The sequence below is a fragment of the Sturnira hondurensis genome, unplaced genomic scaffold, assembly GCF_014824575.4.
Source record: "Sturnira hondurensis isolate 20B ecotype Veracruz unplaced genomic scaffold, ASM1482457v3 Scaffold0010128, whole genome shotgun sequence".
Lineage (NCBI taxonomy): Eukaryota > Metazoa > Chordata > Mammalia > Chiroptera > Phyllostomidae > Sturnira > Sturnira hondurensis.
The window spans coordinates 696729-710620 of NW_028082759.1; the positions used below are offsets into that span (position 1 = coordinate 696729).

Consider the following 13892-nt stretch of genomic DNA (forward strand, 5'->3'; position numbering starts at 1 on the left):
ATAGCCTAATTGGACCAACGAGGTCAGGCTAACAGAAATTTCATTTTACGAAGCCGAATTATTTTTGAGAAAAGACTAGTGGACTCACTGTGGGTGTGAACATAGAGCACACATGGATACATCTGATGATGGATCTTTCCTTGAAGCATACTAGAGACCTGGGAACTGTTTCTGACACATATACCATGATGTCTGAAATCTTTGTCCTCCATGAGCTGAAAGGAAGAACAGCACCTTGCTCTCTGAGAGTGTTGTCATTTCTCAGGCATTTGCCCTAAAATTACAGCCAAGATGAAGAGACCTTACCCGGCCATACACGCTCTGGTACGCTTGTGCAATCATCAGCCTTTGTGAGTTACAGCGTTGCGTTAGAACGTTGATCAGCATGTCTTTGTCACAGCCTGGGAAAGAATAATAATCGAAGATTAGTGAAGTCACGGCTTTGTAGTGAAGGACAATCCATTATCTAAGAATGGAAACCAATGTGCAAGCTTTGTCCCTGATGGTACTTCAAAGCAGGGAGCAATTTCAACTAAGATGGGAGGTCCCAGAGCAACCCTTGATGAAGCCAAGGTTCTTCAGTCTCTTATTTTGGTGCTATTACTGCAGATTTTCCATTTGAATAAAAAAAATGCAGGTAAGTAAAAATGTAATCCTTCTTCAACCACCTCTCCTACCCCACAGGAAAAGGCGTCCGTGCCCTGCAAGCTGATTAGTGTTTTATGGGGCACGTTATCTTTCTCGTTTTACAGTTGAAGTGTTGTGACTGATAATGAATATACATTAAGACACAAATATGTTAAGACAAAAAAGAACTTCCAGAAGAAGAAAGAGAAATAGAGAAGGAAATTATAAAAGTGTAAGGGGTGTGTACCCAGCTGAGGGGTGGGGCGACTCTCCCATGATTTGCAGGAAACATGGTCAGTCTTGTAATAAGGGCTGGATTGTGGGCTAGGAAGTGTTTAGTGTTCGTATAGCAGCTCATTGAACTGACAGCACGCCTGAATGCACAACTAGTTTAAATAGATTGAGCTGTAATTGTAGTCACAGTAGAGCATGAGGGAGGCCTTAACATTTTCCTCAGCTTGACTAAAATGTGGGTTTCTTCACAACCATACACCTTTGATCTCCATTTTCTGAGAGCTTTTATTTTAGAAAACTTGCCATTGTAAATTCTCTTTGTACCCTTTGGAGATGTAAATCTTCTCCCAACCACTTGTCAGTTTTACCACTCAGAAATGTCTTTCTTAAGGACTTGGAATCTGTCTCTGTAAAAGATAGTTGTCAAGAAAGGTCTCCCTGTCTCCCGGTTTCTGTTGAAAGGTAGACACCGAACATAAATACCAATCAACAGGTACAGACGGCCTAATCACAGTGACCAACACCCTGAACACCAGCATCCTCCAGTACTTTCCACTCGCTCACCCCAGGCGTAAATACTCTCCTGTGTTTTGTTTCCAAGGGCTAGAGCTCAATTTCTCACCTCAATTTTAAAAAAAGTCTCACCCCTACTGCAATAGAATTGAATAAAGTCTTCCTAGCCTGCTCAGTTCCTGGTGGTACAAATTTTCTTTGATGAAATGAGACATTTCATGGAGATGAGGGAAAAAATGAATTGAAAGGCTAGGATGTTGAGCAGATCATCATCCTGGAAAAGTAGAGCCACCTGGATGGCCATAAGCACCTAGGAAAGGTGTGAGTCAGGTACCGACTCTGCCAATGAGGAACAGGTCAGCAGGGTGTTTTCTGTGGGTGAGAGAAATGGTCTGAAAGCTGTAAAATGGAGGAAGAGAGGCATAGAATTGGCTCCAAAGACCCAAACTGGATGATTTGTGATTAGAAAGGCAGCCTCCAGTGCAGAGGCCTGGAGCAGCGTGGTACCATGGGGCTAGTCTGGGGAACGCGCTGTGCTCAAAGGACCTTGGGTCCTAGAGGAGCCTGTTGGATAACGGGTATGCCAAAATTAACGTATTTTAAATAGTAAATGGAAGAATTTTCAGTTATATCCATTGCTCTTTTTACTGTCATCACATTTAAGTAATTATTATTTGTTTTTTGTTTTTAAACTCTCGTGGTTATCCACTTAATTAATCCACAAGCTGCCTCTCTGAATTACTCTTTATTTTTCAAAGTGTTCATACCAATTCTTGCTCATTTATCCTTCCAGAGATATTTCAGAACTTTATTAAAAGAACTTTATTAAGAACTTTTAATTCTTAAGAACTTTATTAAACATTTTTAATTAAAATAACTGTAAACTTAGGAATCAATTAATAAGGATTGTCTTTCCATCACTAACATGATGTATCTGCTGAATTATTTGTTTTTCTTTCCTAAATGACTTAGTAAAGACTTGTAGAATTTTTGAAAATGACAAGAAACTTAATTTTGTTAAAATTATCTATTTTGCCTTTCTATTGATATTTCAAGTCATATTTTTATTCTGTTTCTTAACATATAATTGCTTATGTTTACCTTATATTCAGAAATGTATTGAATGCATAATTTTAGTAACTTTTTAATTGATTCCCTTGGATTTTGAGATATATAATAATCTGTAAATAATATGAATTTTGATTTTTTAAAAATTATTGTACATTTTTCTCTTTCTGGCCTTATTGCATTTAGACAGGAATTTTTAAATAATTGTTATTTTCTGCTTTAAAAGAAAAGCCTAGCACAAGGAGCCATAGCAATTTATAGACTTTTATGATGCACAGCTGATTCCTATTATTTGTGGTCATTTTCTGCAAAGTTGCCATGAGCATTGCATTACTAAATGCATTGCTCCTTGGGAAAGTATAGGGTTAGTTTTTACGTCCTTGTGGTCCCAACATTTTTGTTAGCAGAAATACCAGGTATATTATATATTTTTGTTCATAAATGTCCTTGTAAAATAGTCTCATCAGCATTGAAAAAATCCTCTTTTCCACATATGCTTTTCCTGTGTGAAACTTAGGAGGTGTTTCTAAAGATTACCTTAAGTGGGTATTCTGCACCTTCCTGATCTGCAGGACGGGTAGTTTAACAGTTTTTATGCAGGATCAGCTCTTGGAACATGCAAACCAGCCAGCACTACTTTCAAAAGAAAGCTGACCCTGACACTTTTTATTGTTCTTATCAGTTACCATCTCATGAACTCACAAATGTATCTGCTTTTCCAAGCTTCGTAACATATTTTTTAGCACATTCTACACAGCTGCCTGCACAGGTCAGTAAGGCTTCTCTTTTCTATTTCAATAATCAAAACAAAAAATAACCTACAAAATGGAATACAATGTTTGCAAACCACATATCTGGTAAGACAGTATCTAAAATATATAAGGTTCTCATTATAACTCAATAGCAAAAAACAAATAATTAGATTAAAAATGGGCAAAAAACCTGAACAGGCATTTTTCCAGAGAAGTGCATGAAAAAGTGCTCAACATTGGTACTCCTCCTGGAAATGCAAATCAAAAGCAGGAGATACCCCCTCACACTTGTGAGCCCAGCTGTTACTGACAAGATGAGAGAGGTGAAAAGGGAATCCTTCTGCCCTGTTGTTGAGACTGTAAGTTGGTACGGCCAGTATGGAAGACAGTAGAAAGGTTTCTTTAGAAGTAGAATTAGAACCACCATATGATATAGCAATCCTACTTCTAGGTATTTAGCTAGATGAAATGAAATCCGTATCTTGTAGCGATATTACACCCCCATGTTCCTTGTAGCAATATTCACAATGGCCAGGATATAGAAATCACATAGATGTTCATGTATAGATAAATGGATATAGAAAATGTGATATATACATATGTATAGATACATGGTGAGGTATTATTCGGTTATAAAAAGAAGAAAATCCTGCCCTTGGTACAACATGAATGAAAGCATTATGCCAAGTGCAGTGAGTCAGAGTAAGACAAATGTAGTAGCACTTATATGTAAAATCTATAAAAGCTGAACTCAGAAACGTTCAGTTGTTGGAGGGTGGGGGAAATGGGAGATGTGGTCAAAGGGTACAGACTTCCAGTTACAGAGGAACAGGGATCGAATAGAGTTACAGGGATCCAATGTACAGCGTGGTGACCTCAGCTAACAATACATCTGTATTGCTTACTTGAACGTTGCTGAAAGAGTAAATCTAAATGTCTCACCATAACCACAAAAAAATGATACTTATGTGAAGTGAAGGGTGTTAACCTTTATCCTGTTAATCATTTCATAACATGTAAGTATATCAAATCATCACATTGTACATTTTAAACATACATAATGTTATATATCTATTGTATCTTAATAAAGCTGGAAAAACATCACAGTCATCAAGGCAAATGTTAGAATTTGTCTTTCTCAGTTGCACTTGGCCTGAGTCTTGAGGATGGATACGCTTTTCAGCATTTGGAGCTGTGTTTGTGCTCTGGCAAACAGAGTGGACACTACAGTCAAAACCCAAACCTCCTCAATATCTTCAGTCTAAAACACTGACAAACAAAAAATTACAATGGCTAGAATGAATCTGTATTCCATCCCTAAAATTACAGTGGCAGGAAAATGAAAACTGGAGCACAGAAAATTTTATCCAGTGAATAGATTGCTCGGATTTACACTTTTAAAGGAAAAATTACTCTTCTGCATAAAATGTTCATCCGTAACTTTTTGTTATCTTGTCTCTGTATTTTTCTAGTGATTATTGATATTTTAAAAAGTATGACAGCTTTGCAAACTCCTGAAGTCGACTTTATAGAGCACATTTAAAGTCCTTTATTGTTTTCCTGTGGGTTCTGCTAATGAATAAAACACAAAGTGAATCAAGTTCTCATAAAGGTGACCTTGTCTTTGAAGTTAAGAGCTTGCTTTCCTATGAAAGGCTTTGCATGTTTTACGCTAACGTTTTCTTTATTGTTGCCAACGTTTATCTTCATGCTCACCACAAGTCTTCTTAAAGTAGCTATTACTTAACAAAAGTATGTGGATGTTTAACAGTTCCATATCATATCTTGAAGATTAAATCTTTTTAAAAAAAGACCAACACATTTTCCTCCTGTCTTTATGTATCTCTTTTCTACACTCCAGTTTCATTCATTTCATATCCGTTTATTAAACCCCCTCACACCACACTCAGAACTCCCGGAGCTGACAGACCAGTCAGCAAGGGAGACAAAGAAGGACAAGAACAGTGAGATCAGTAACACAAAAGTACAGAAGCAGGTTGCCCAGGGTTCCGTATATCTGGTTGTGTTTGAAGTTCCCAAAGCAGGATTTAAAGAGAAAGACTCATTTCAGGAGAATCCTAGAGGAAGAGAATCTGGATGCAAAGTAAACAGCAGAGAACAGCACTCCAGGCAGGGAGATTATTGGGCCAGTTTACAAAGATGTGGAAAAAAAAGATCTTTTTGAGGGGATAGCAGGAAGTTTGATTTAGCTGGAAGCGGAAGAAGCAAAAGAAACAGACTAGGAAACAAGGGCAAAGAAGGATGTTTTACCCTAAATTAAGGGTTTTTTTTTTGACTTGGGATTTCATTTAGTAGTGAGTGATGAGACATAGAGGATTTAAGGCAGAAACATGTCAAGATCAGATTTGCAGTTGAGAGGGGGGCAAATGTGTTCACCACTATTGTCTTGTTCTATTATTTTTCTTCTTCTTCTAGTTCTTTGCCCAGCTTTTGAACAAATGGTTGTCTTCTGTTAGACATCAGCTATGTAAACCCATATTTCAGTCTAGAAGAAGGTAAAGCCAAAAAAATTATTATCAAAAGTGACAGAAATTACCAGGCTTACCAAGTCCTTGGAGCGCTCCCCCTAGCATTTGGGCATCCATTATGGGGTTGAAATTGGGCGCTGGAAAGATGGTTCCTTGAACCTGGTGGGAAGAGTTCATGAGAGACATTGCAGTCATTTGCCAAAAGATTTCAACATTTCTTCACATAAATAAAAACAAAATTATATTCTATATGTTTAAATTACTCTGAGATATACATATACATCTATAAAGTATGGCTTAGGTAATATAGTTAATATTATTGTAATAACTATGTATGGTGCTGGTTGAGCACTGGAAATATCAAAGGAACCACTTTGTAAAGTATATGACTATATATACTTTATCAAGTGTGTATATATATATATGTATATGTATGTATATATATATATATATATATATAACCACTATGCTGTAGAGATGAAACTAATACAAGATGATATTGAATGTAAGTTGCAATTGAAAATTTAAAAAATCCTTTTAGGAAAAAAGTGTTAATTGTATTTTAATTGCAGAGAGCAAATTTGGTTGAATTTTTAAGAATCCATTGGCTTTTATTGGCATCTAGAAGCCACTGGCACTATATTGGCATTTATTATTAATATAGAAAGTGAGATACTGAAACCAATAATAGGAAAATGTGAGACTCAATGAAATACATAGCTTCTTAAAAAACAACAGCATTTTAGGAATTAGTAACTTTTATAGAAACCGAAAGAACTATATTGGGGAATTCATGTCATTTACATGAATTATAAGTAGCACTTGCCACCACAGCGTTTTTATACATCAGGGATCCTAAAATAGTGGAGGAAATTGAAATGTTTGAATTTAGATTATGTGACTCATAAAAATATAGACGATGTAGCGAGGGTAGAGAAGTCTTAGCTGAAGCTTTCAGCCTGTAGAGGAAAACATGGAAACCTGACAGACGTTCCATTTAAATTCTGTCTCTTGCCAATATAATCAAATGCAGAACATTTAAGTTTAGGCTTTGAAACCACGCGGTCTATTATTTCAGACAGAGCCAGTCAGTACTAGGCACCATCTGACCACACTCAGCAGCAGAGAACTGTCAATCGAAATTTATTAAAGGGGAGCTCTCCCCCTCTTTGTTGTTCACGTGCCCAGGAGCGTTGGGAAAAATGCCTTTCCACAGCAAACAGCAGCCCGGCCTTGAGAACTGGGGCGTTCCCTGAGTTCTTCTGCAGCAGTAACAGCTGAAGATGGAGCCTCTCGGTGCCCATTGTCTAACGGTAGAAAATTAATTAATTAAGGGGAATTTGTAGTCCAAGAAATATGCCAGTATGAAAAATATTTATGAAAAGCTTTTTTGGAGGGGCAAGGATATTGTTCACTTGAGTTAAAACTAACAATTATGTTCAGTTTGAACTCCTTTTGACTCAGGAATCTATCGGAAGTAGACTGGAAACCTTATATTAATCGTGATATGGCCATATTTCCATACTTAAAAGTACAACCTTGTTAGTGAAATACTGTTCTAAAATGCCTCTGTGGACAGATACATGTAATTAAAACAAGGACATCGGGTTTTTTTCCACCTTATTTTGCTATAGTGCATGAATTTACAAACTAAAATCCAGTTTACTTCTGATACCTCAAGTTTATTGGAGATGATGTAGAAAAGAAATTCTTGTGAGCCGATCCTCAATTCTAAAGCTATTATATTATGAGAGAACATGAGTTTCATCTTCCTTATTTGCTAACCTGTCCCATTGGGTGAGACTCTATTAGGAAAACAGGCTTCGATTCCTCTTTTATTTGGATGAAATCAGTTGGATAGCTGAATGTAATATAAATTCCTGGGTTGAGTTCTCACCCCTAGGGTTTCCTCTTGCATCTTATAACCCTAGAGGAATTTAGGATTTAAACTTTTGAAAGAAAAGCCATACAATTAAATGTGAAAATGATTTTCCTTGCTGCTATTTGTACTGCCTTCTACTATCCTTTGTGTCTATGTAGTTTTTTCTTAGTTTATCCCCTCCCCCCACCCACCAGTGGGGAAATTAAGAGTTATTTTTAGGCATGGAAAAGAGGTACTTTATTTTCCCTCTTTTAGGGCTTAGAAGACTTATTTGGACAAGTCTTGTGTGGACAGTACTATTTATTGACGTGGTGATGTTAATCTTTCTGAGTGTCATCAGTCAAAGGAATGTTTTAAAGTATAAAAGGGAAAATGCATTTGAAGCAATAAGACGTACTGTTAAATATGTGTAAGTTACCTACGCAATTGTTAGCAGAGTGCACAAATATCCAGCACAAATCATTTCATTACGGGCCAGACTAGGATCCCCTAGAGTTTCTGCTAGAGTAAATGCTATAAAATGAAACCATATATATATATATATCTAAAGCTTTTAAAGTTATACATAAGGAGAGTTAGAAATACCTGCAGTGATTTTTCTAGACAGTCTATAGGCAAAAATAAGAAGTCCGTGGTTTTTTATTTATAGTTTTTAAATCCTTGTACATATTACAATTTTTTACAGTATAATGTAAAATTTATCTTTTTATTTTTTATAGTTCTCATTTCCTTTGCCATTTAAAATTATTATCTCCATGTCATTTGTCCCTAAATTAAAATACTAAAAATGTTTTGGAAATAAATTCAACACTAAAAGATAAAAAATTGTGAATGCTTTGTAATTCACAAAGCACATACTTTCTAGTAAGCATTTGCCATTCTTGCCCATTTATATGGCGTAGTAAATCATTTTATTCATTTTTATGCCAATTATTATGCTTCAATTAAGCTCAAGTCAGTGACATTGTTTCATGTAAAGTACAGAGTGTTCCTTTTACATATTATGTCATTGACATACTGAATTTGTCTTTGAATGACCATTTTGCAGCTAGATTAAGATATAATTGATACATAACATTGTGTAAGTCATACATAACATTATGTAAGTAAGGGAATATGATATGATGATATGTGTATATATTGTGAATAATTACCACAATAAGGTTAGTTAACACATCCATTGCCGCGCAAAGTTTCCCTTTTGTTTTCTGATGAGGACATTCAAGGTCTACTCTCTTAGCAATTTTGAAGTGCGCTACACAATGCAGCATTGTGAACTGGAGTCACCAGGCTGTACGTTACAGGCCGGAGACTTACCTTGTAACTCGTGCCCTTTGACAGATGCTTTTCAAGCACCATTCCCCCACCCACTGCAGCCCCTGGCAACCACCAGCCTTTCCGTGATCGTTAATTGCTCTGGGCCATAAAGCTTTTTGTTTTTCAAATGACTACAGTATACCTAGAGGTATATATTAATCTACTGTAAGGTAATTTGATCTCCTTTGTATTAAATTTTTTTCCAGAGTTTGTGCTCAAGCATATTCTATGCATTTCTTAATACCTCTCTTTCAGATGAAGTCAGGGTATACCAAGCATTTCACTAACTCCTTAACACTCACTGCGTTTTTATTTACAATTAGTACCTTAGGTTTTCTTATTTGCCACCTGTTCTTAAACTTGGGATTTTGACTATGTTGTATATAATATTGTCTTGCAATGCATTGCCATGGCTTCATTTCTTACCCTTCTAATTATATTTATGTGCCCTTTCTGCAGAAGATATATTGAGTCTATACCATGATTTTCTGTGTAGTGAGACTTCTTTCTAAAATGTTCTCATATTAGAAGAGTGATGTCACTTAAATGATGTCTTTAAAAAGTTTTTAAATGAGATTTTTGGCTGAATGACCTTGTGGCTTTATACATAATTAACATGAAACTTTTTTTTACAAATGCAGAGCATACGTGAATTAATCAGATTTTTAAAATCATTGTATTTCTTGCCTTGTATCAGTAAAACGGAACAGAGACAAGTAAGAAGTAGCCAGGAGAAGAGGGTGCAGTGGGAGGAGATGGTCCTGGTTGGCAGGGCAACCTTTCCCCAGCCCTATGTGAGAGCAAACAAGGGAGGAAGAGGACTACAGTCAGGCTTGACATTTGACTCCCGTGAGAGGCAACAGATAGAGGTGAGGTGTGGCAAAGGCCTGATGGCTAAGGGACTTCTAAGTTTTTAAGCAAGAAAATGAAATAATCTAATTTGAGTTCAAGTAGTAAGACCTTATAACAAGATAAAGGACGAAATGAAAATGCTGCTTTAGGTTGTGGGTAGTTCATTTGAAACCCAGGTGAAAGATAAAGCACATTTGAATGGAAGCAATTAGCATGTTTTTTTTAAAAAAAAAATACAGACTGCTTGGTTAACTGAATGTGATTTAACTTCCTGATTTTTGAGGTATATTATAAATTAAGCCAGTAACTTTGGTTTAACCTCTTGAAAGAGTCAGAGGCTGTGATTTCAGGTGTTTTTCGGCATATGGACCTTTCCCCTTCACCTAAAGATGTTTACTAATTTTTACAGAGACAGAGAGACAGAGAGGTAGGTTTTGAGGGAGAGAAACACTGAGGTGAGAGAGAAACATCAATCAGTTGCCTTCCACATGTGCCCTGACCAGGGTTCGAACCTGCGTCCTAGGTATGTGCCCTAAATGGAAATTGAACCGGCAACTTGTTGGTGTGAAGGATGATGCTCCAACCAACTGAGCCAGCCAGCCAGGGTGCATAGGTACCTTTTTAAGCAATGTCATTTTTAATATTCATCTATGTAATTTTTTCATGTCCTAGAGAAGATTGGAAATTTTGAAAAAGTGGATACTTTCCAATTTGACATGAGAGATAGTACGTATATGGTAAAAGTATTTTATTTTTCTTGCTTTGAAAATTGACAAATTCAGGAATAGTATCGTTTATATAAAGCAAAATAAATTCTGCTGTCTGTCATTTCAATTTGAATTCTTACCACAAGGTAATCAAAATATAATCTTTGCTTTTACTCATGTGTAAATTTAGGTTTTGACAGAGGAATGAAAAATACTGCCTTTTTGAAAGACAAAATAAACTGCTCTATAATCGCACGGTGCAGAAGAGCATGAGTAATTTGTAGATACAAAGTTGGTTCTGGAATCCATCCTCTGAGTAAATAATGAATTAATTTCTTTAACTGACAGAAAACTGTCAAAATTATTCTCTGAAACTGAATACAGACTGAAAGTAAGCATCTGTATTTGGCTCGTGAAGTAGATAAAATTATTTTCATCATTTCAAAGCAGCAGGTACATCAATAAATGCATATTTCATTTATTCAGAGCTAATCCAGTGGCTGGACTCGGTAAACCCATAGCCCTCCAAGTTCACTGTTCATAGGCCAACCATATTTTAGACCTTTTTCCCAAGTGGCTTTTGAGCCGCACTCACATTGACAACCTGAGTATCTCAAGACTTTCAGACTTTGAAATATTACCAAGGGGAGTTGGGAATTTGACTAACTGGATGCCCTTTTAGTGAGTAATTCAGCATCATTGAAATACCTTAGGTTTAATGTAGTTGAAGATGACTAGATCTCTAGTTAATAGGGGGTTTTCAGAATCCTGAGAAGAAATTCTACAGAAATCTTAGGGTACTTCCGTTTCCATAAGGTACTTCCCTTGAACCAAGCACTTATTCACCTTTGGGACATTGGTTTTTGGCTCAGGTCAAAATCCCCTAAACTTTCCCGAAGTTCCTCATATCTGACCAAAGTTGTTCTGAAGTATTTTCTATGGCTTTAAACACAAGCAACGCTAAAGGACCGAGTAACGAGTGTATTGTTTCTCTCTCTTACTCTTCCACAACTAATGTGTGCTTCCATACGAGACTGTCAGTTCTCTCCTCTAAATAGCTTTCGTGTGATTCCCCTCCTGTTACTACTAACTTAGCAAAGCCTCTACTTCTTTTCCCTTGGGTTATATCCAATAGGCTGTTAAGCAGGCCCAATTCATTTTCACTGCCACAGTGGTACTTCTAAGAGATAAACCCATCATTTGTTTTTCCATGCCTGAAATCCTTAATTCCCAGAGTAAGGCTTCTCAATATTTGTTTTCTACTCTGGCCCACAGGATGGATGACTATTAGATCAAAGAAACATCCCTGGGAACATCTGGGTTTGTGAACACATTGCAGTGTGCTGGCCTTACCGACATTCCATTCCAGCCTTCTCCACAGAGTGCACGGTAATGCAGCTGAGTGAGAAGATCACATTAGAGGGCAAAGTATAAATTGTATAGAATAGAAAAAGACATTCAAATTTTGGTCATTATTATTAATGACAGTATTTTCAGTGTAATACTACAACTCATTCCTATGACTGAGACTAGGAATTGTGGAATTTAATCCTAATATTTTAGTGTAATAAATAATGTCTTTCATGACCTAGTCCTTTATTATGTCTTACTACCTCAGGTTTAATTTCTCTCTCCTGAACCTCTCTACTCCCATACCATGACACACAGCAACACATACTCTAGCCCAAGGGATTTCTGTGGCATTATTCTTTCTGTGTCATCTGTTTGAAATTTCCCCCCTCCCCATCCACTTTACTTTTCCCATCTCATGATTCCACATTGTGATCATGCTGAACATCTATTCGGTATTTAATTCTCAGACTTCAGCTGCATTGTCATCCTTCACATGGAGCTCTTTTCCCTTTCTGATGCCTCTAGGAGCATGGTGTTCTTTCTTCTCCCTAGGGTTTCCAGTGGTGGGCCAGGTCTGCAGCACCCCCTACTGGAGCACCAGTAGTAGTACATGAGCGGAAAATACCCACTTCTGTTAACAGATTTCTAAGAAAAATGAGTTCTATGAACAGGGCTTCCTTTGTTTTGTCAAGAGTGAGTGTTCGCGTGAAGGGTTGTGCAGACTTGGATGTTGAACTGTTCTCATGAATAAGGAATACTCGGAAATACAGGAAACAATTTGGGAAGAGCTATGGCATGTAACAGAAATGAACAGTGAGGTAGAGTTTCTGTGATTAACCTGCTTCATAACTTGTCATTAATATTTGTTAAAAGGGATTGTATGTGGACTTCTTTGTGCAGAAACTAGGGAAAATGATGAATTGTTTGGATTGATTCTGGGTGAAAAAAAGAAGTCACGTGAAGCTTTAAAAGTTTATATGGAGGGAAGGTGACAACCTAAGAGGTGGAGAATTTGAAGTCTGGGGAAGGCTTTGCACTTCGTAGCACATAAGCAAGGCATTTGGGACAATCTTATGTGTGCAGTCCCCCCACCCGCCCCCATCAACACACATATTCTGGCTTGTGCTTTTTCTGCTGCTTCATGGCTCTAAGTCATCAAAGCCGTAGTTTGTGCGGTATTTTATTGGAGGTGCTAGGTATGCTTTGAAATAATTGATGACTTACTCTTTTCAAAGTTATTAGCAGATTGTTAGAATTTTGATAACCTTTCTTCACCAAATTAACTTGACATTTAGGATAATATTACATATTGACATCAGTTCTAGGTATTTCCTCTCCATATTTAAAATTCACACAAGTGGAATTTAGATCTACACGAAATAATGTTATGACTAGGTATACAGTTCATGTGCAAATTCCAAATTAAGTTACTTACTAAATAGTCCAATTTAAGGGAATTATTTCCTAATCATCTGATCTCGGTCATAAACTCTCCCTCCTGTTATTACCTTCATATTTCAAATTGGACTAGGGTGATTGAAAAAGATGTCAGTATGTCATTGATCCAGAGATACTGTGGTTGACATGGGTTTTAGAGAATGGGAAGATGAAAATGGAGAATTAAAAAGTTGAGAACTAAAAGTGCATCTGTGTAAAAAGAACACATTCCAGGGAAAAATTGAGATTGAGATTATGTAGGAAATACAGAAAATATTTTTAGTGTGTATTATATACTAGAATATAGGGATGTTATTTAATATCTTAAAAGATTTGAACCTTGAATTTAGTTCAGTAGCACAGCAAATGGTCTCAGTCCTTAATTCCAAGTATTTAATACATTGATAATATATTTTTAGTCAAATTTTGGAATTCATGGATATAAGAAAGAATGAGACCATTAACTTGAAAAAAATGTGTATGTGGATATAATTGTCGGTCACACTAACTGTGGTTTTATAGAATTTAAATATTCTGGGCCTTATACTGAACAGTTAGGTAAGTTATTTCATGTTCATAGGTAACATGATTTCTTATTTTATGCAGGTTTTTATTTCATAATTTAAGGTACTTTATTTATTAATTGATTTTAGCTGTACAT

The 13892-nt window shown here is 36.4% G+C and overlaps 1 protein-coding gene across 1 annotated transcript in view; it reads right to left on the reverse strand.

Annotated features, from left to right (window-relative positions):
* The window catches only part of ANXA10 (annexin A10), a 69861-nt gene that overhangs the window by 39503 nt on the left and 16466 nt on the right, over positions 1-13892 (reverse strand). Inside the window, exons 2-3 of the mRNA XM_037058251.1 lie at positions 5761-5842; positions 307-401 (exon numbers count right to left, since the gene is read on the reverse strand). Coding sequence (XP_036914146.1) covers positions 307-401; positions 5761-5842 — 177 coding nt within the window. The remainder of the gene's footprint in view (positions 1-306; positions 402-5760; positions 5843-13892) is intronic.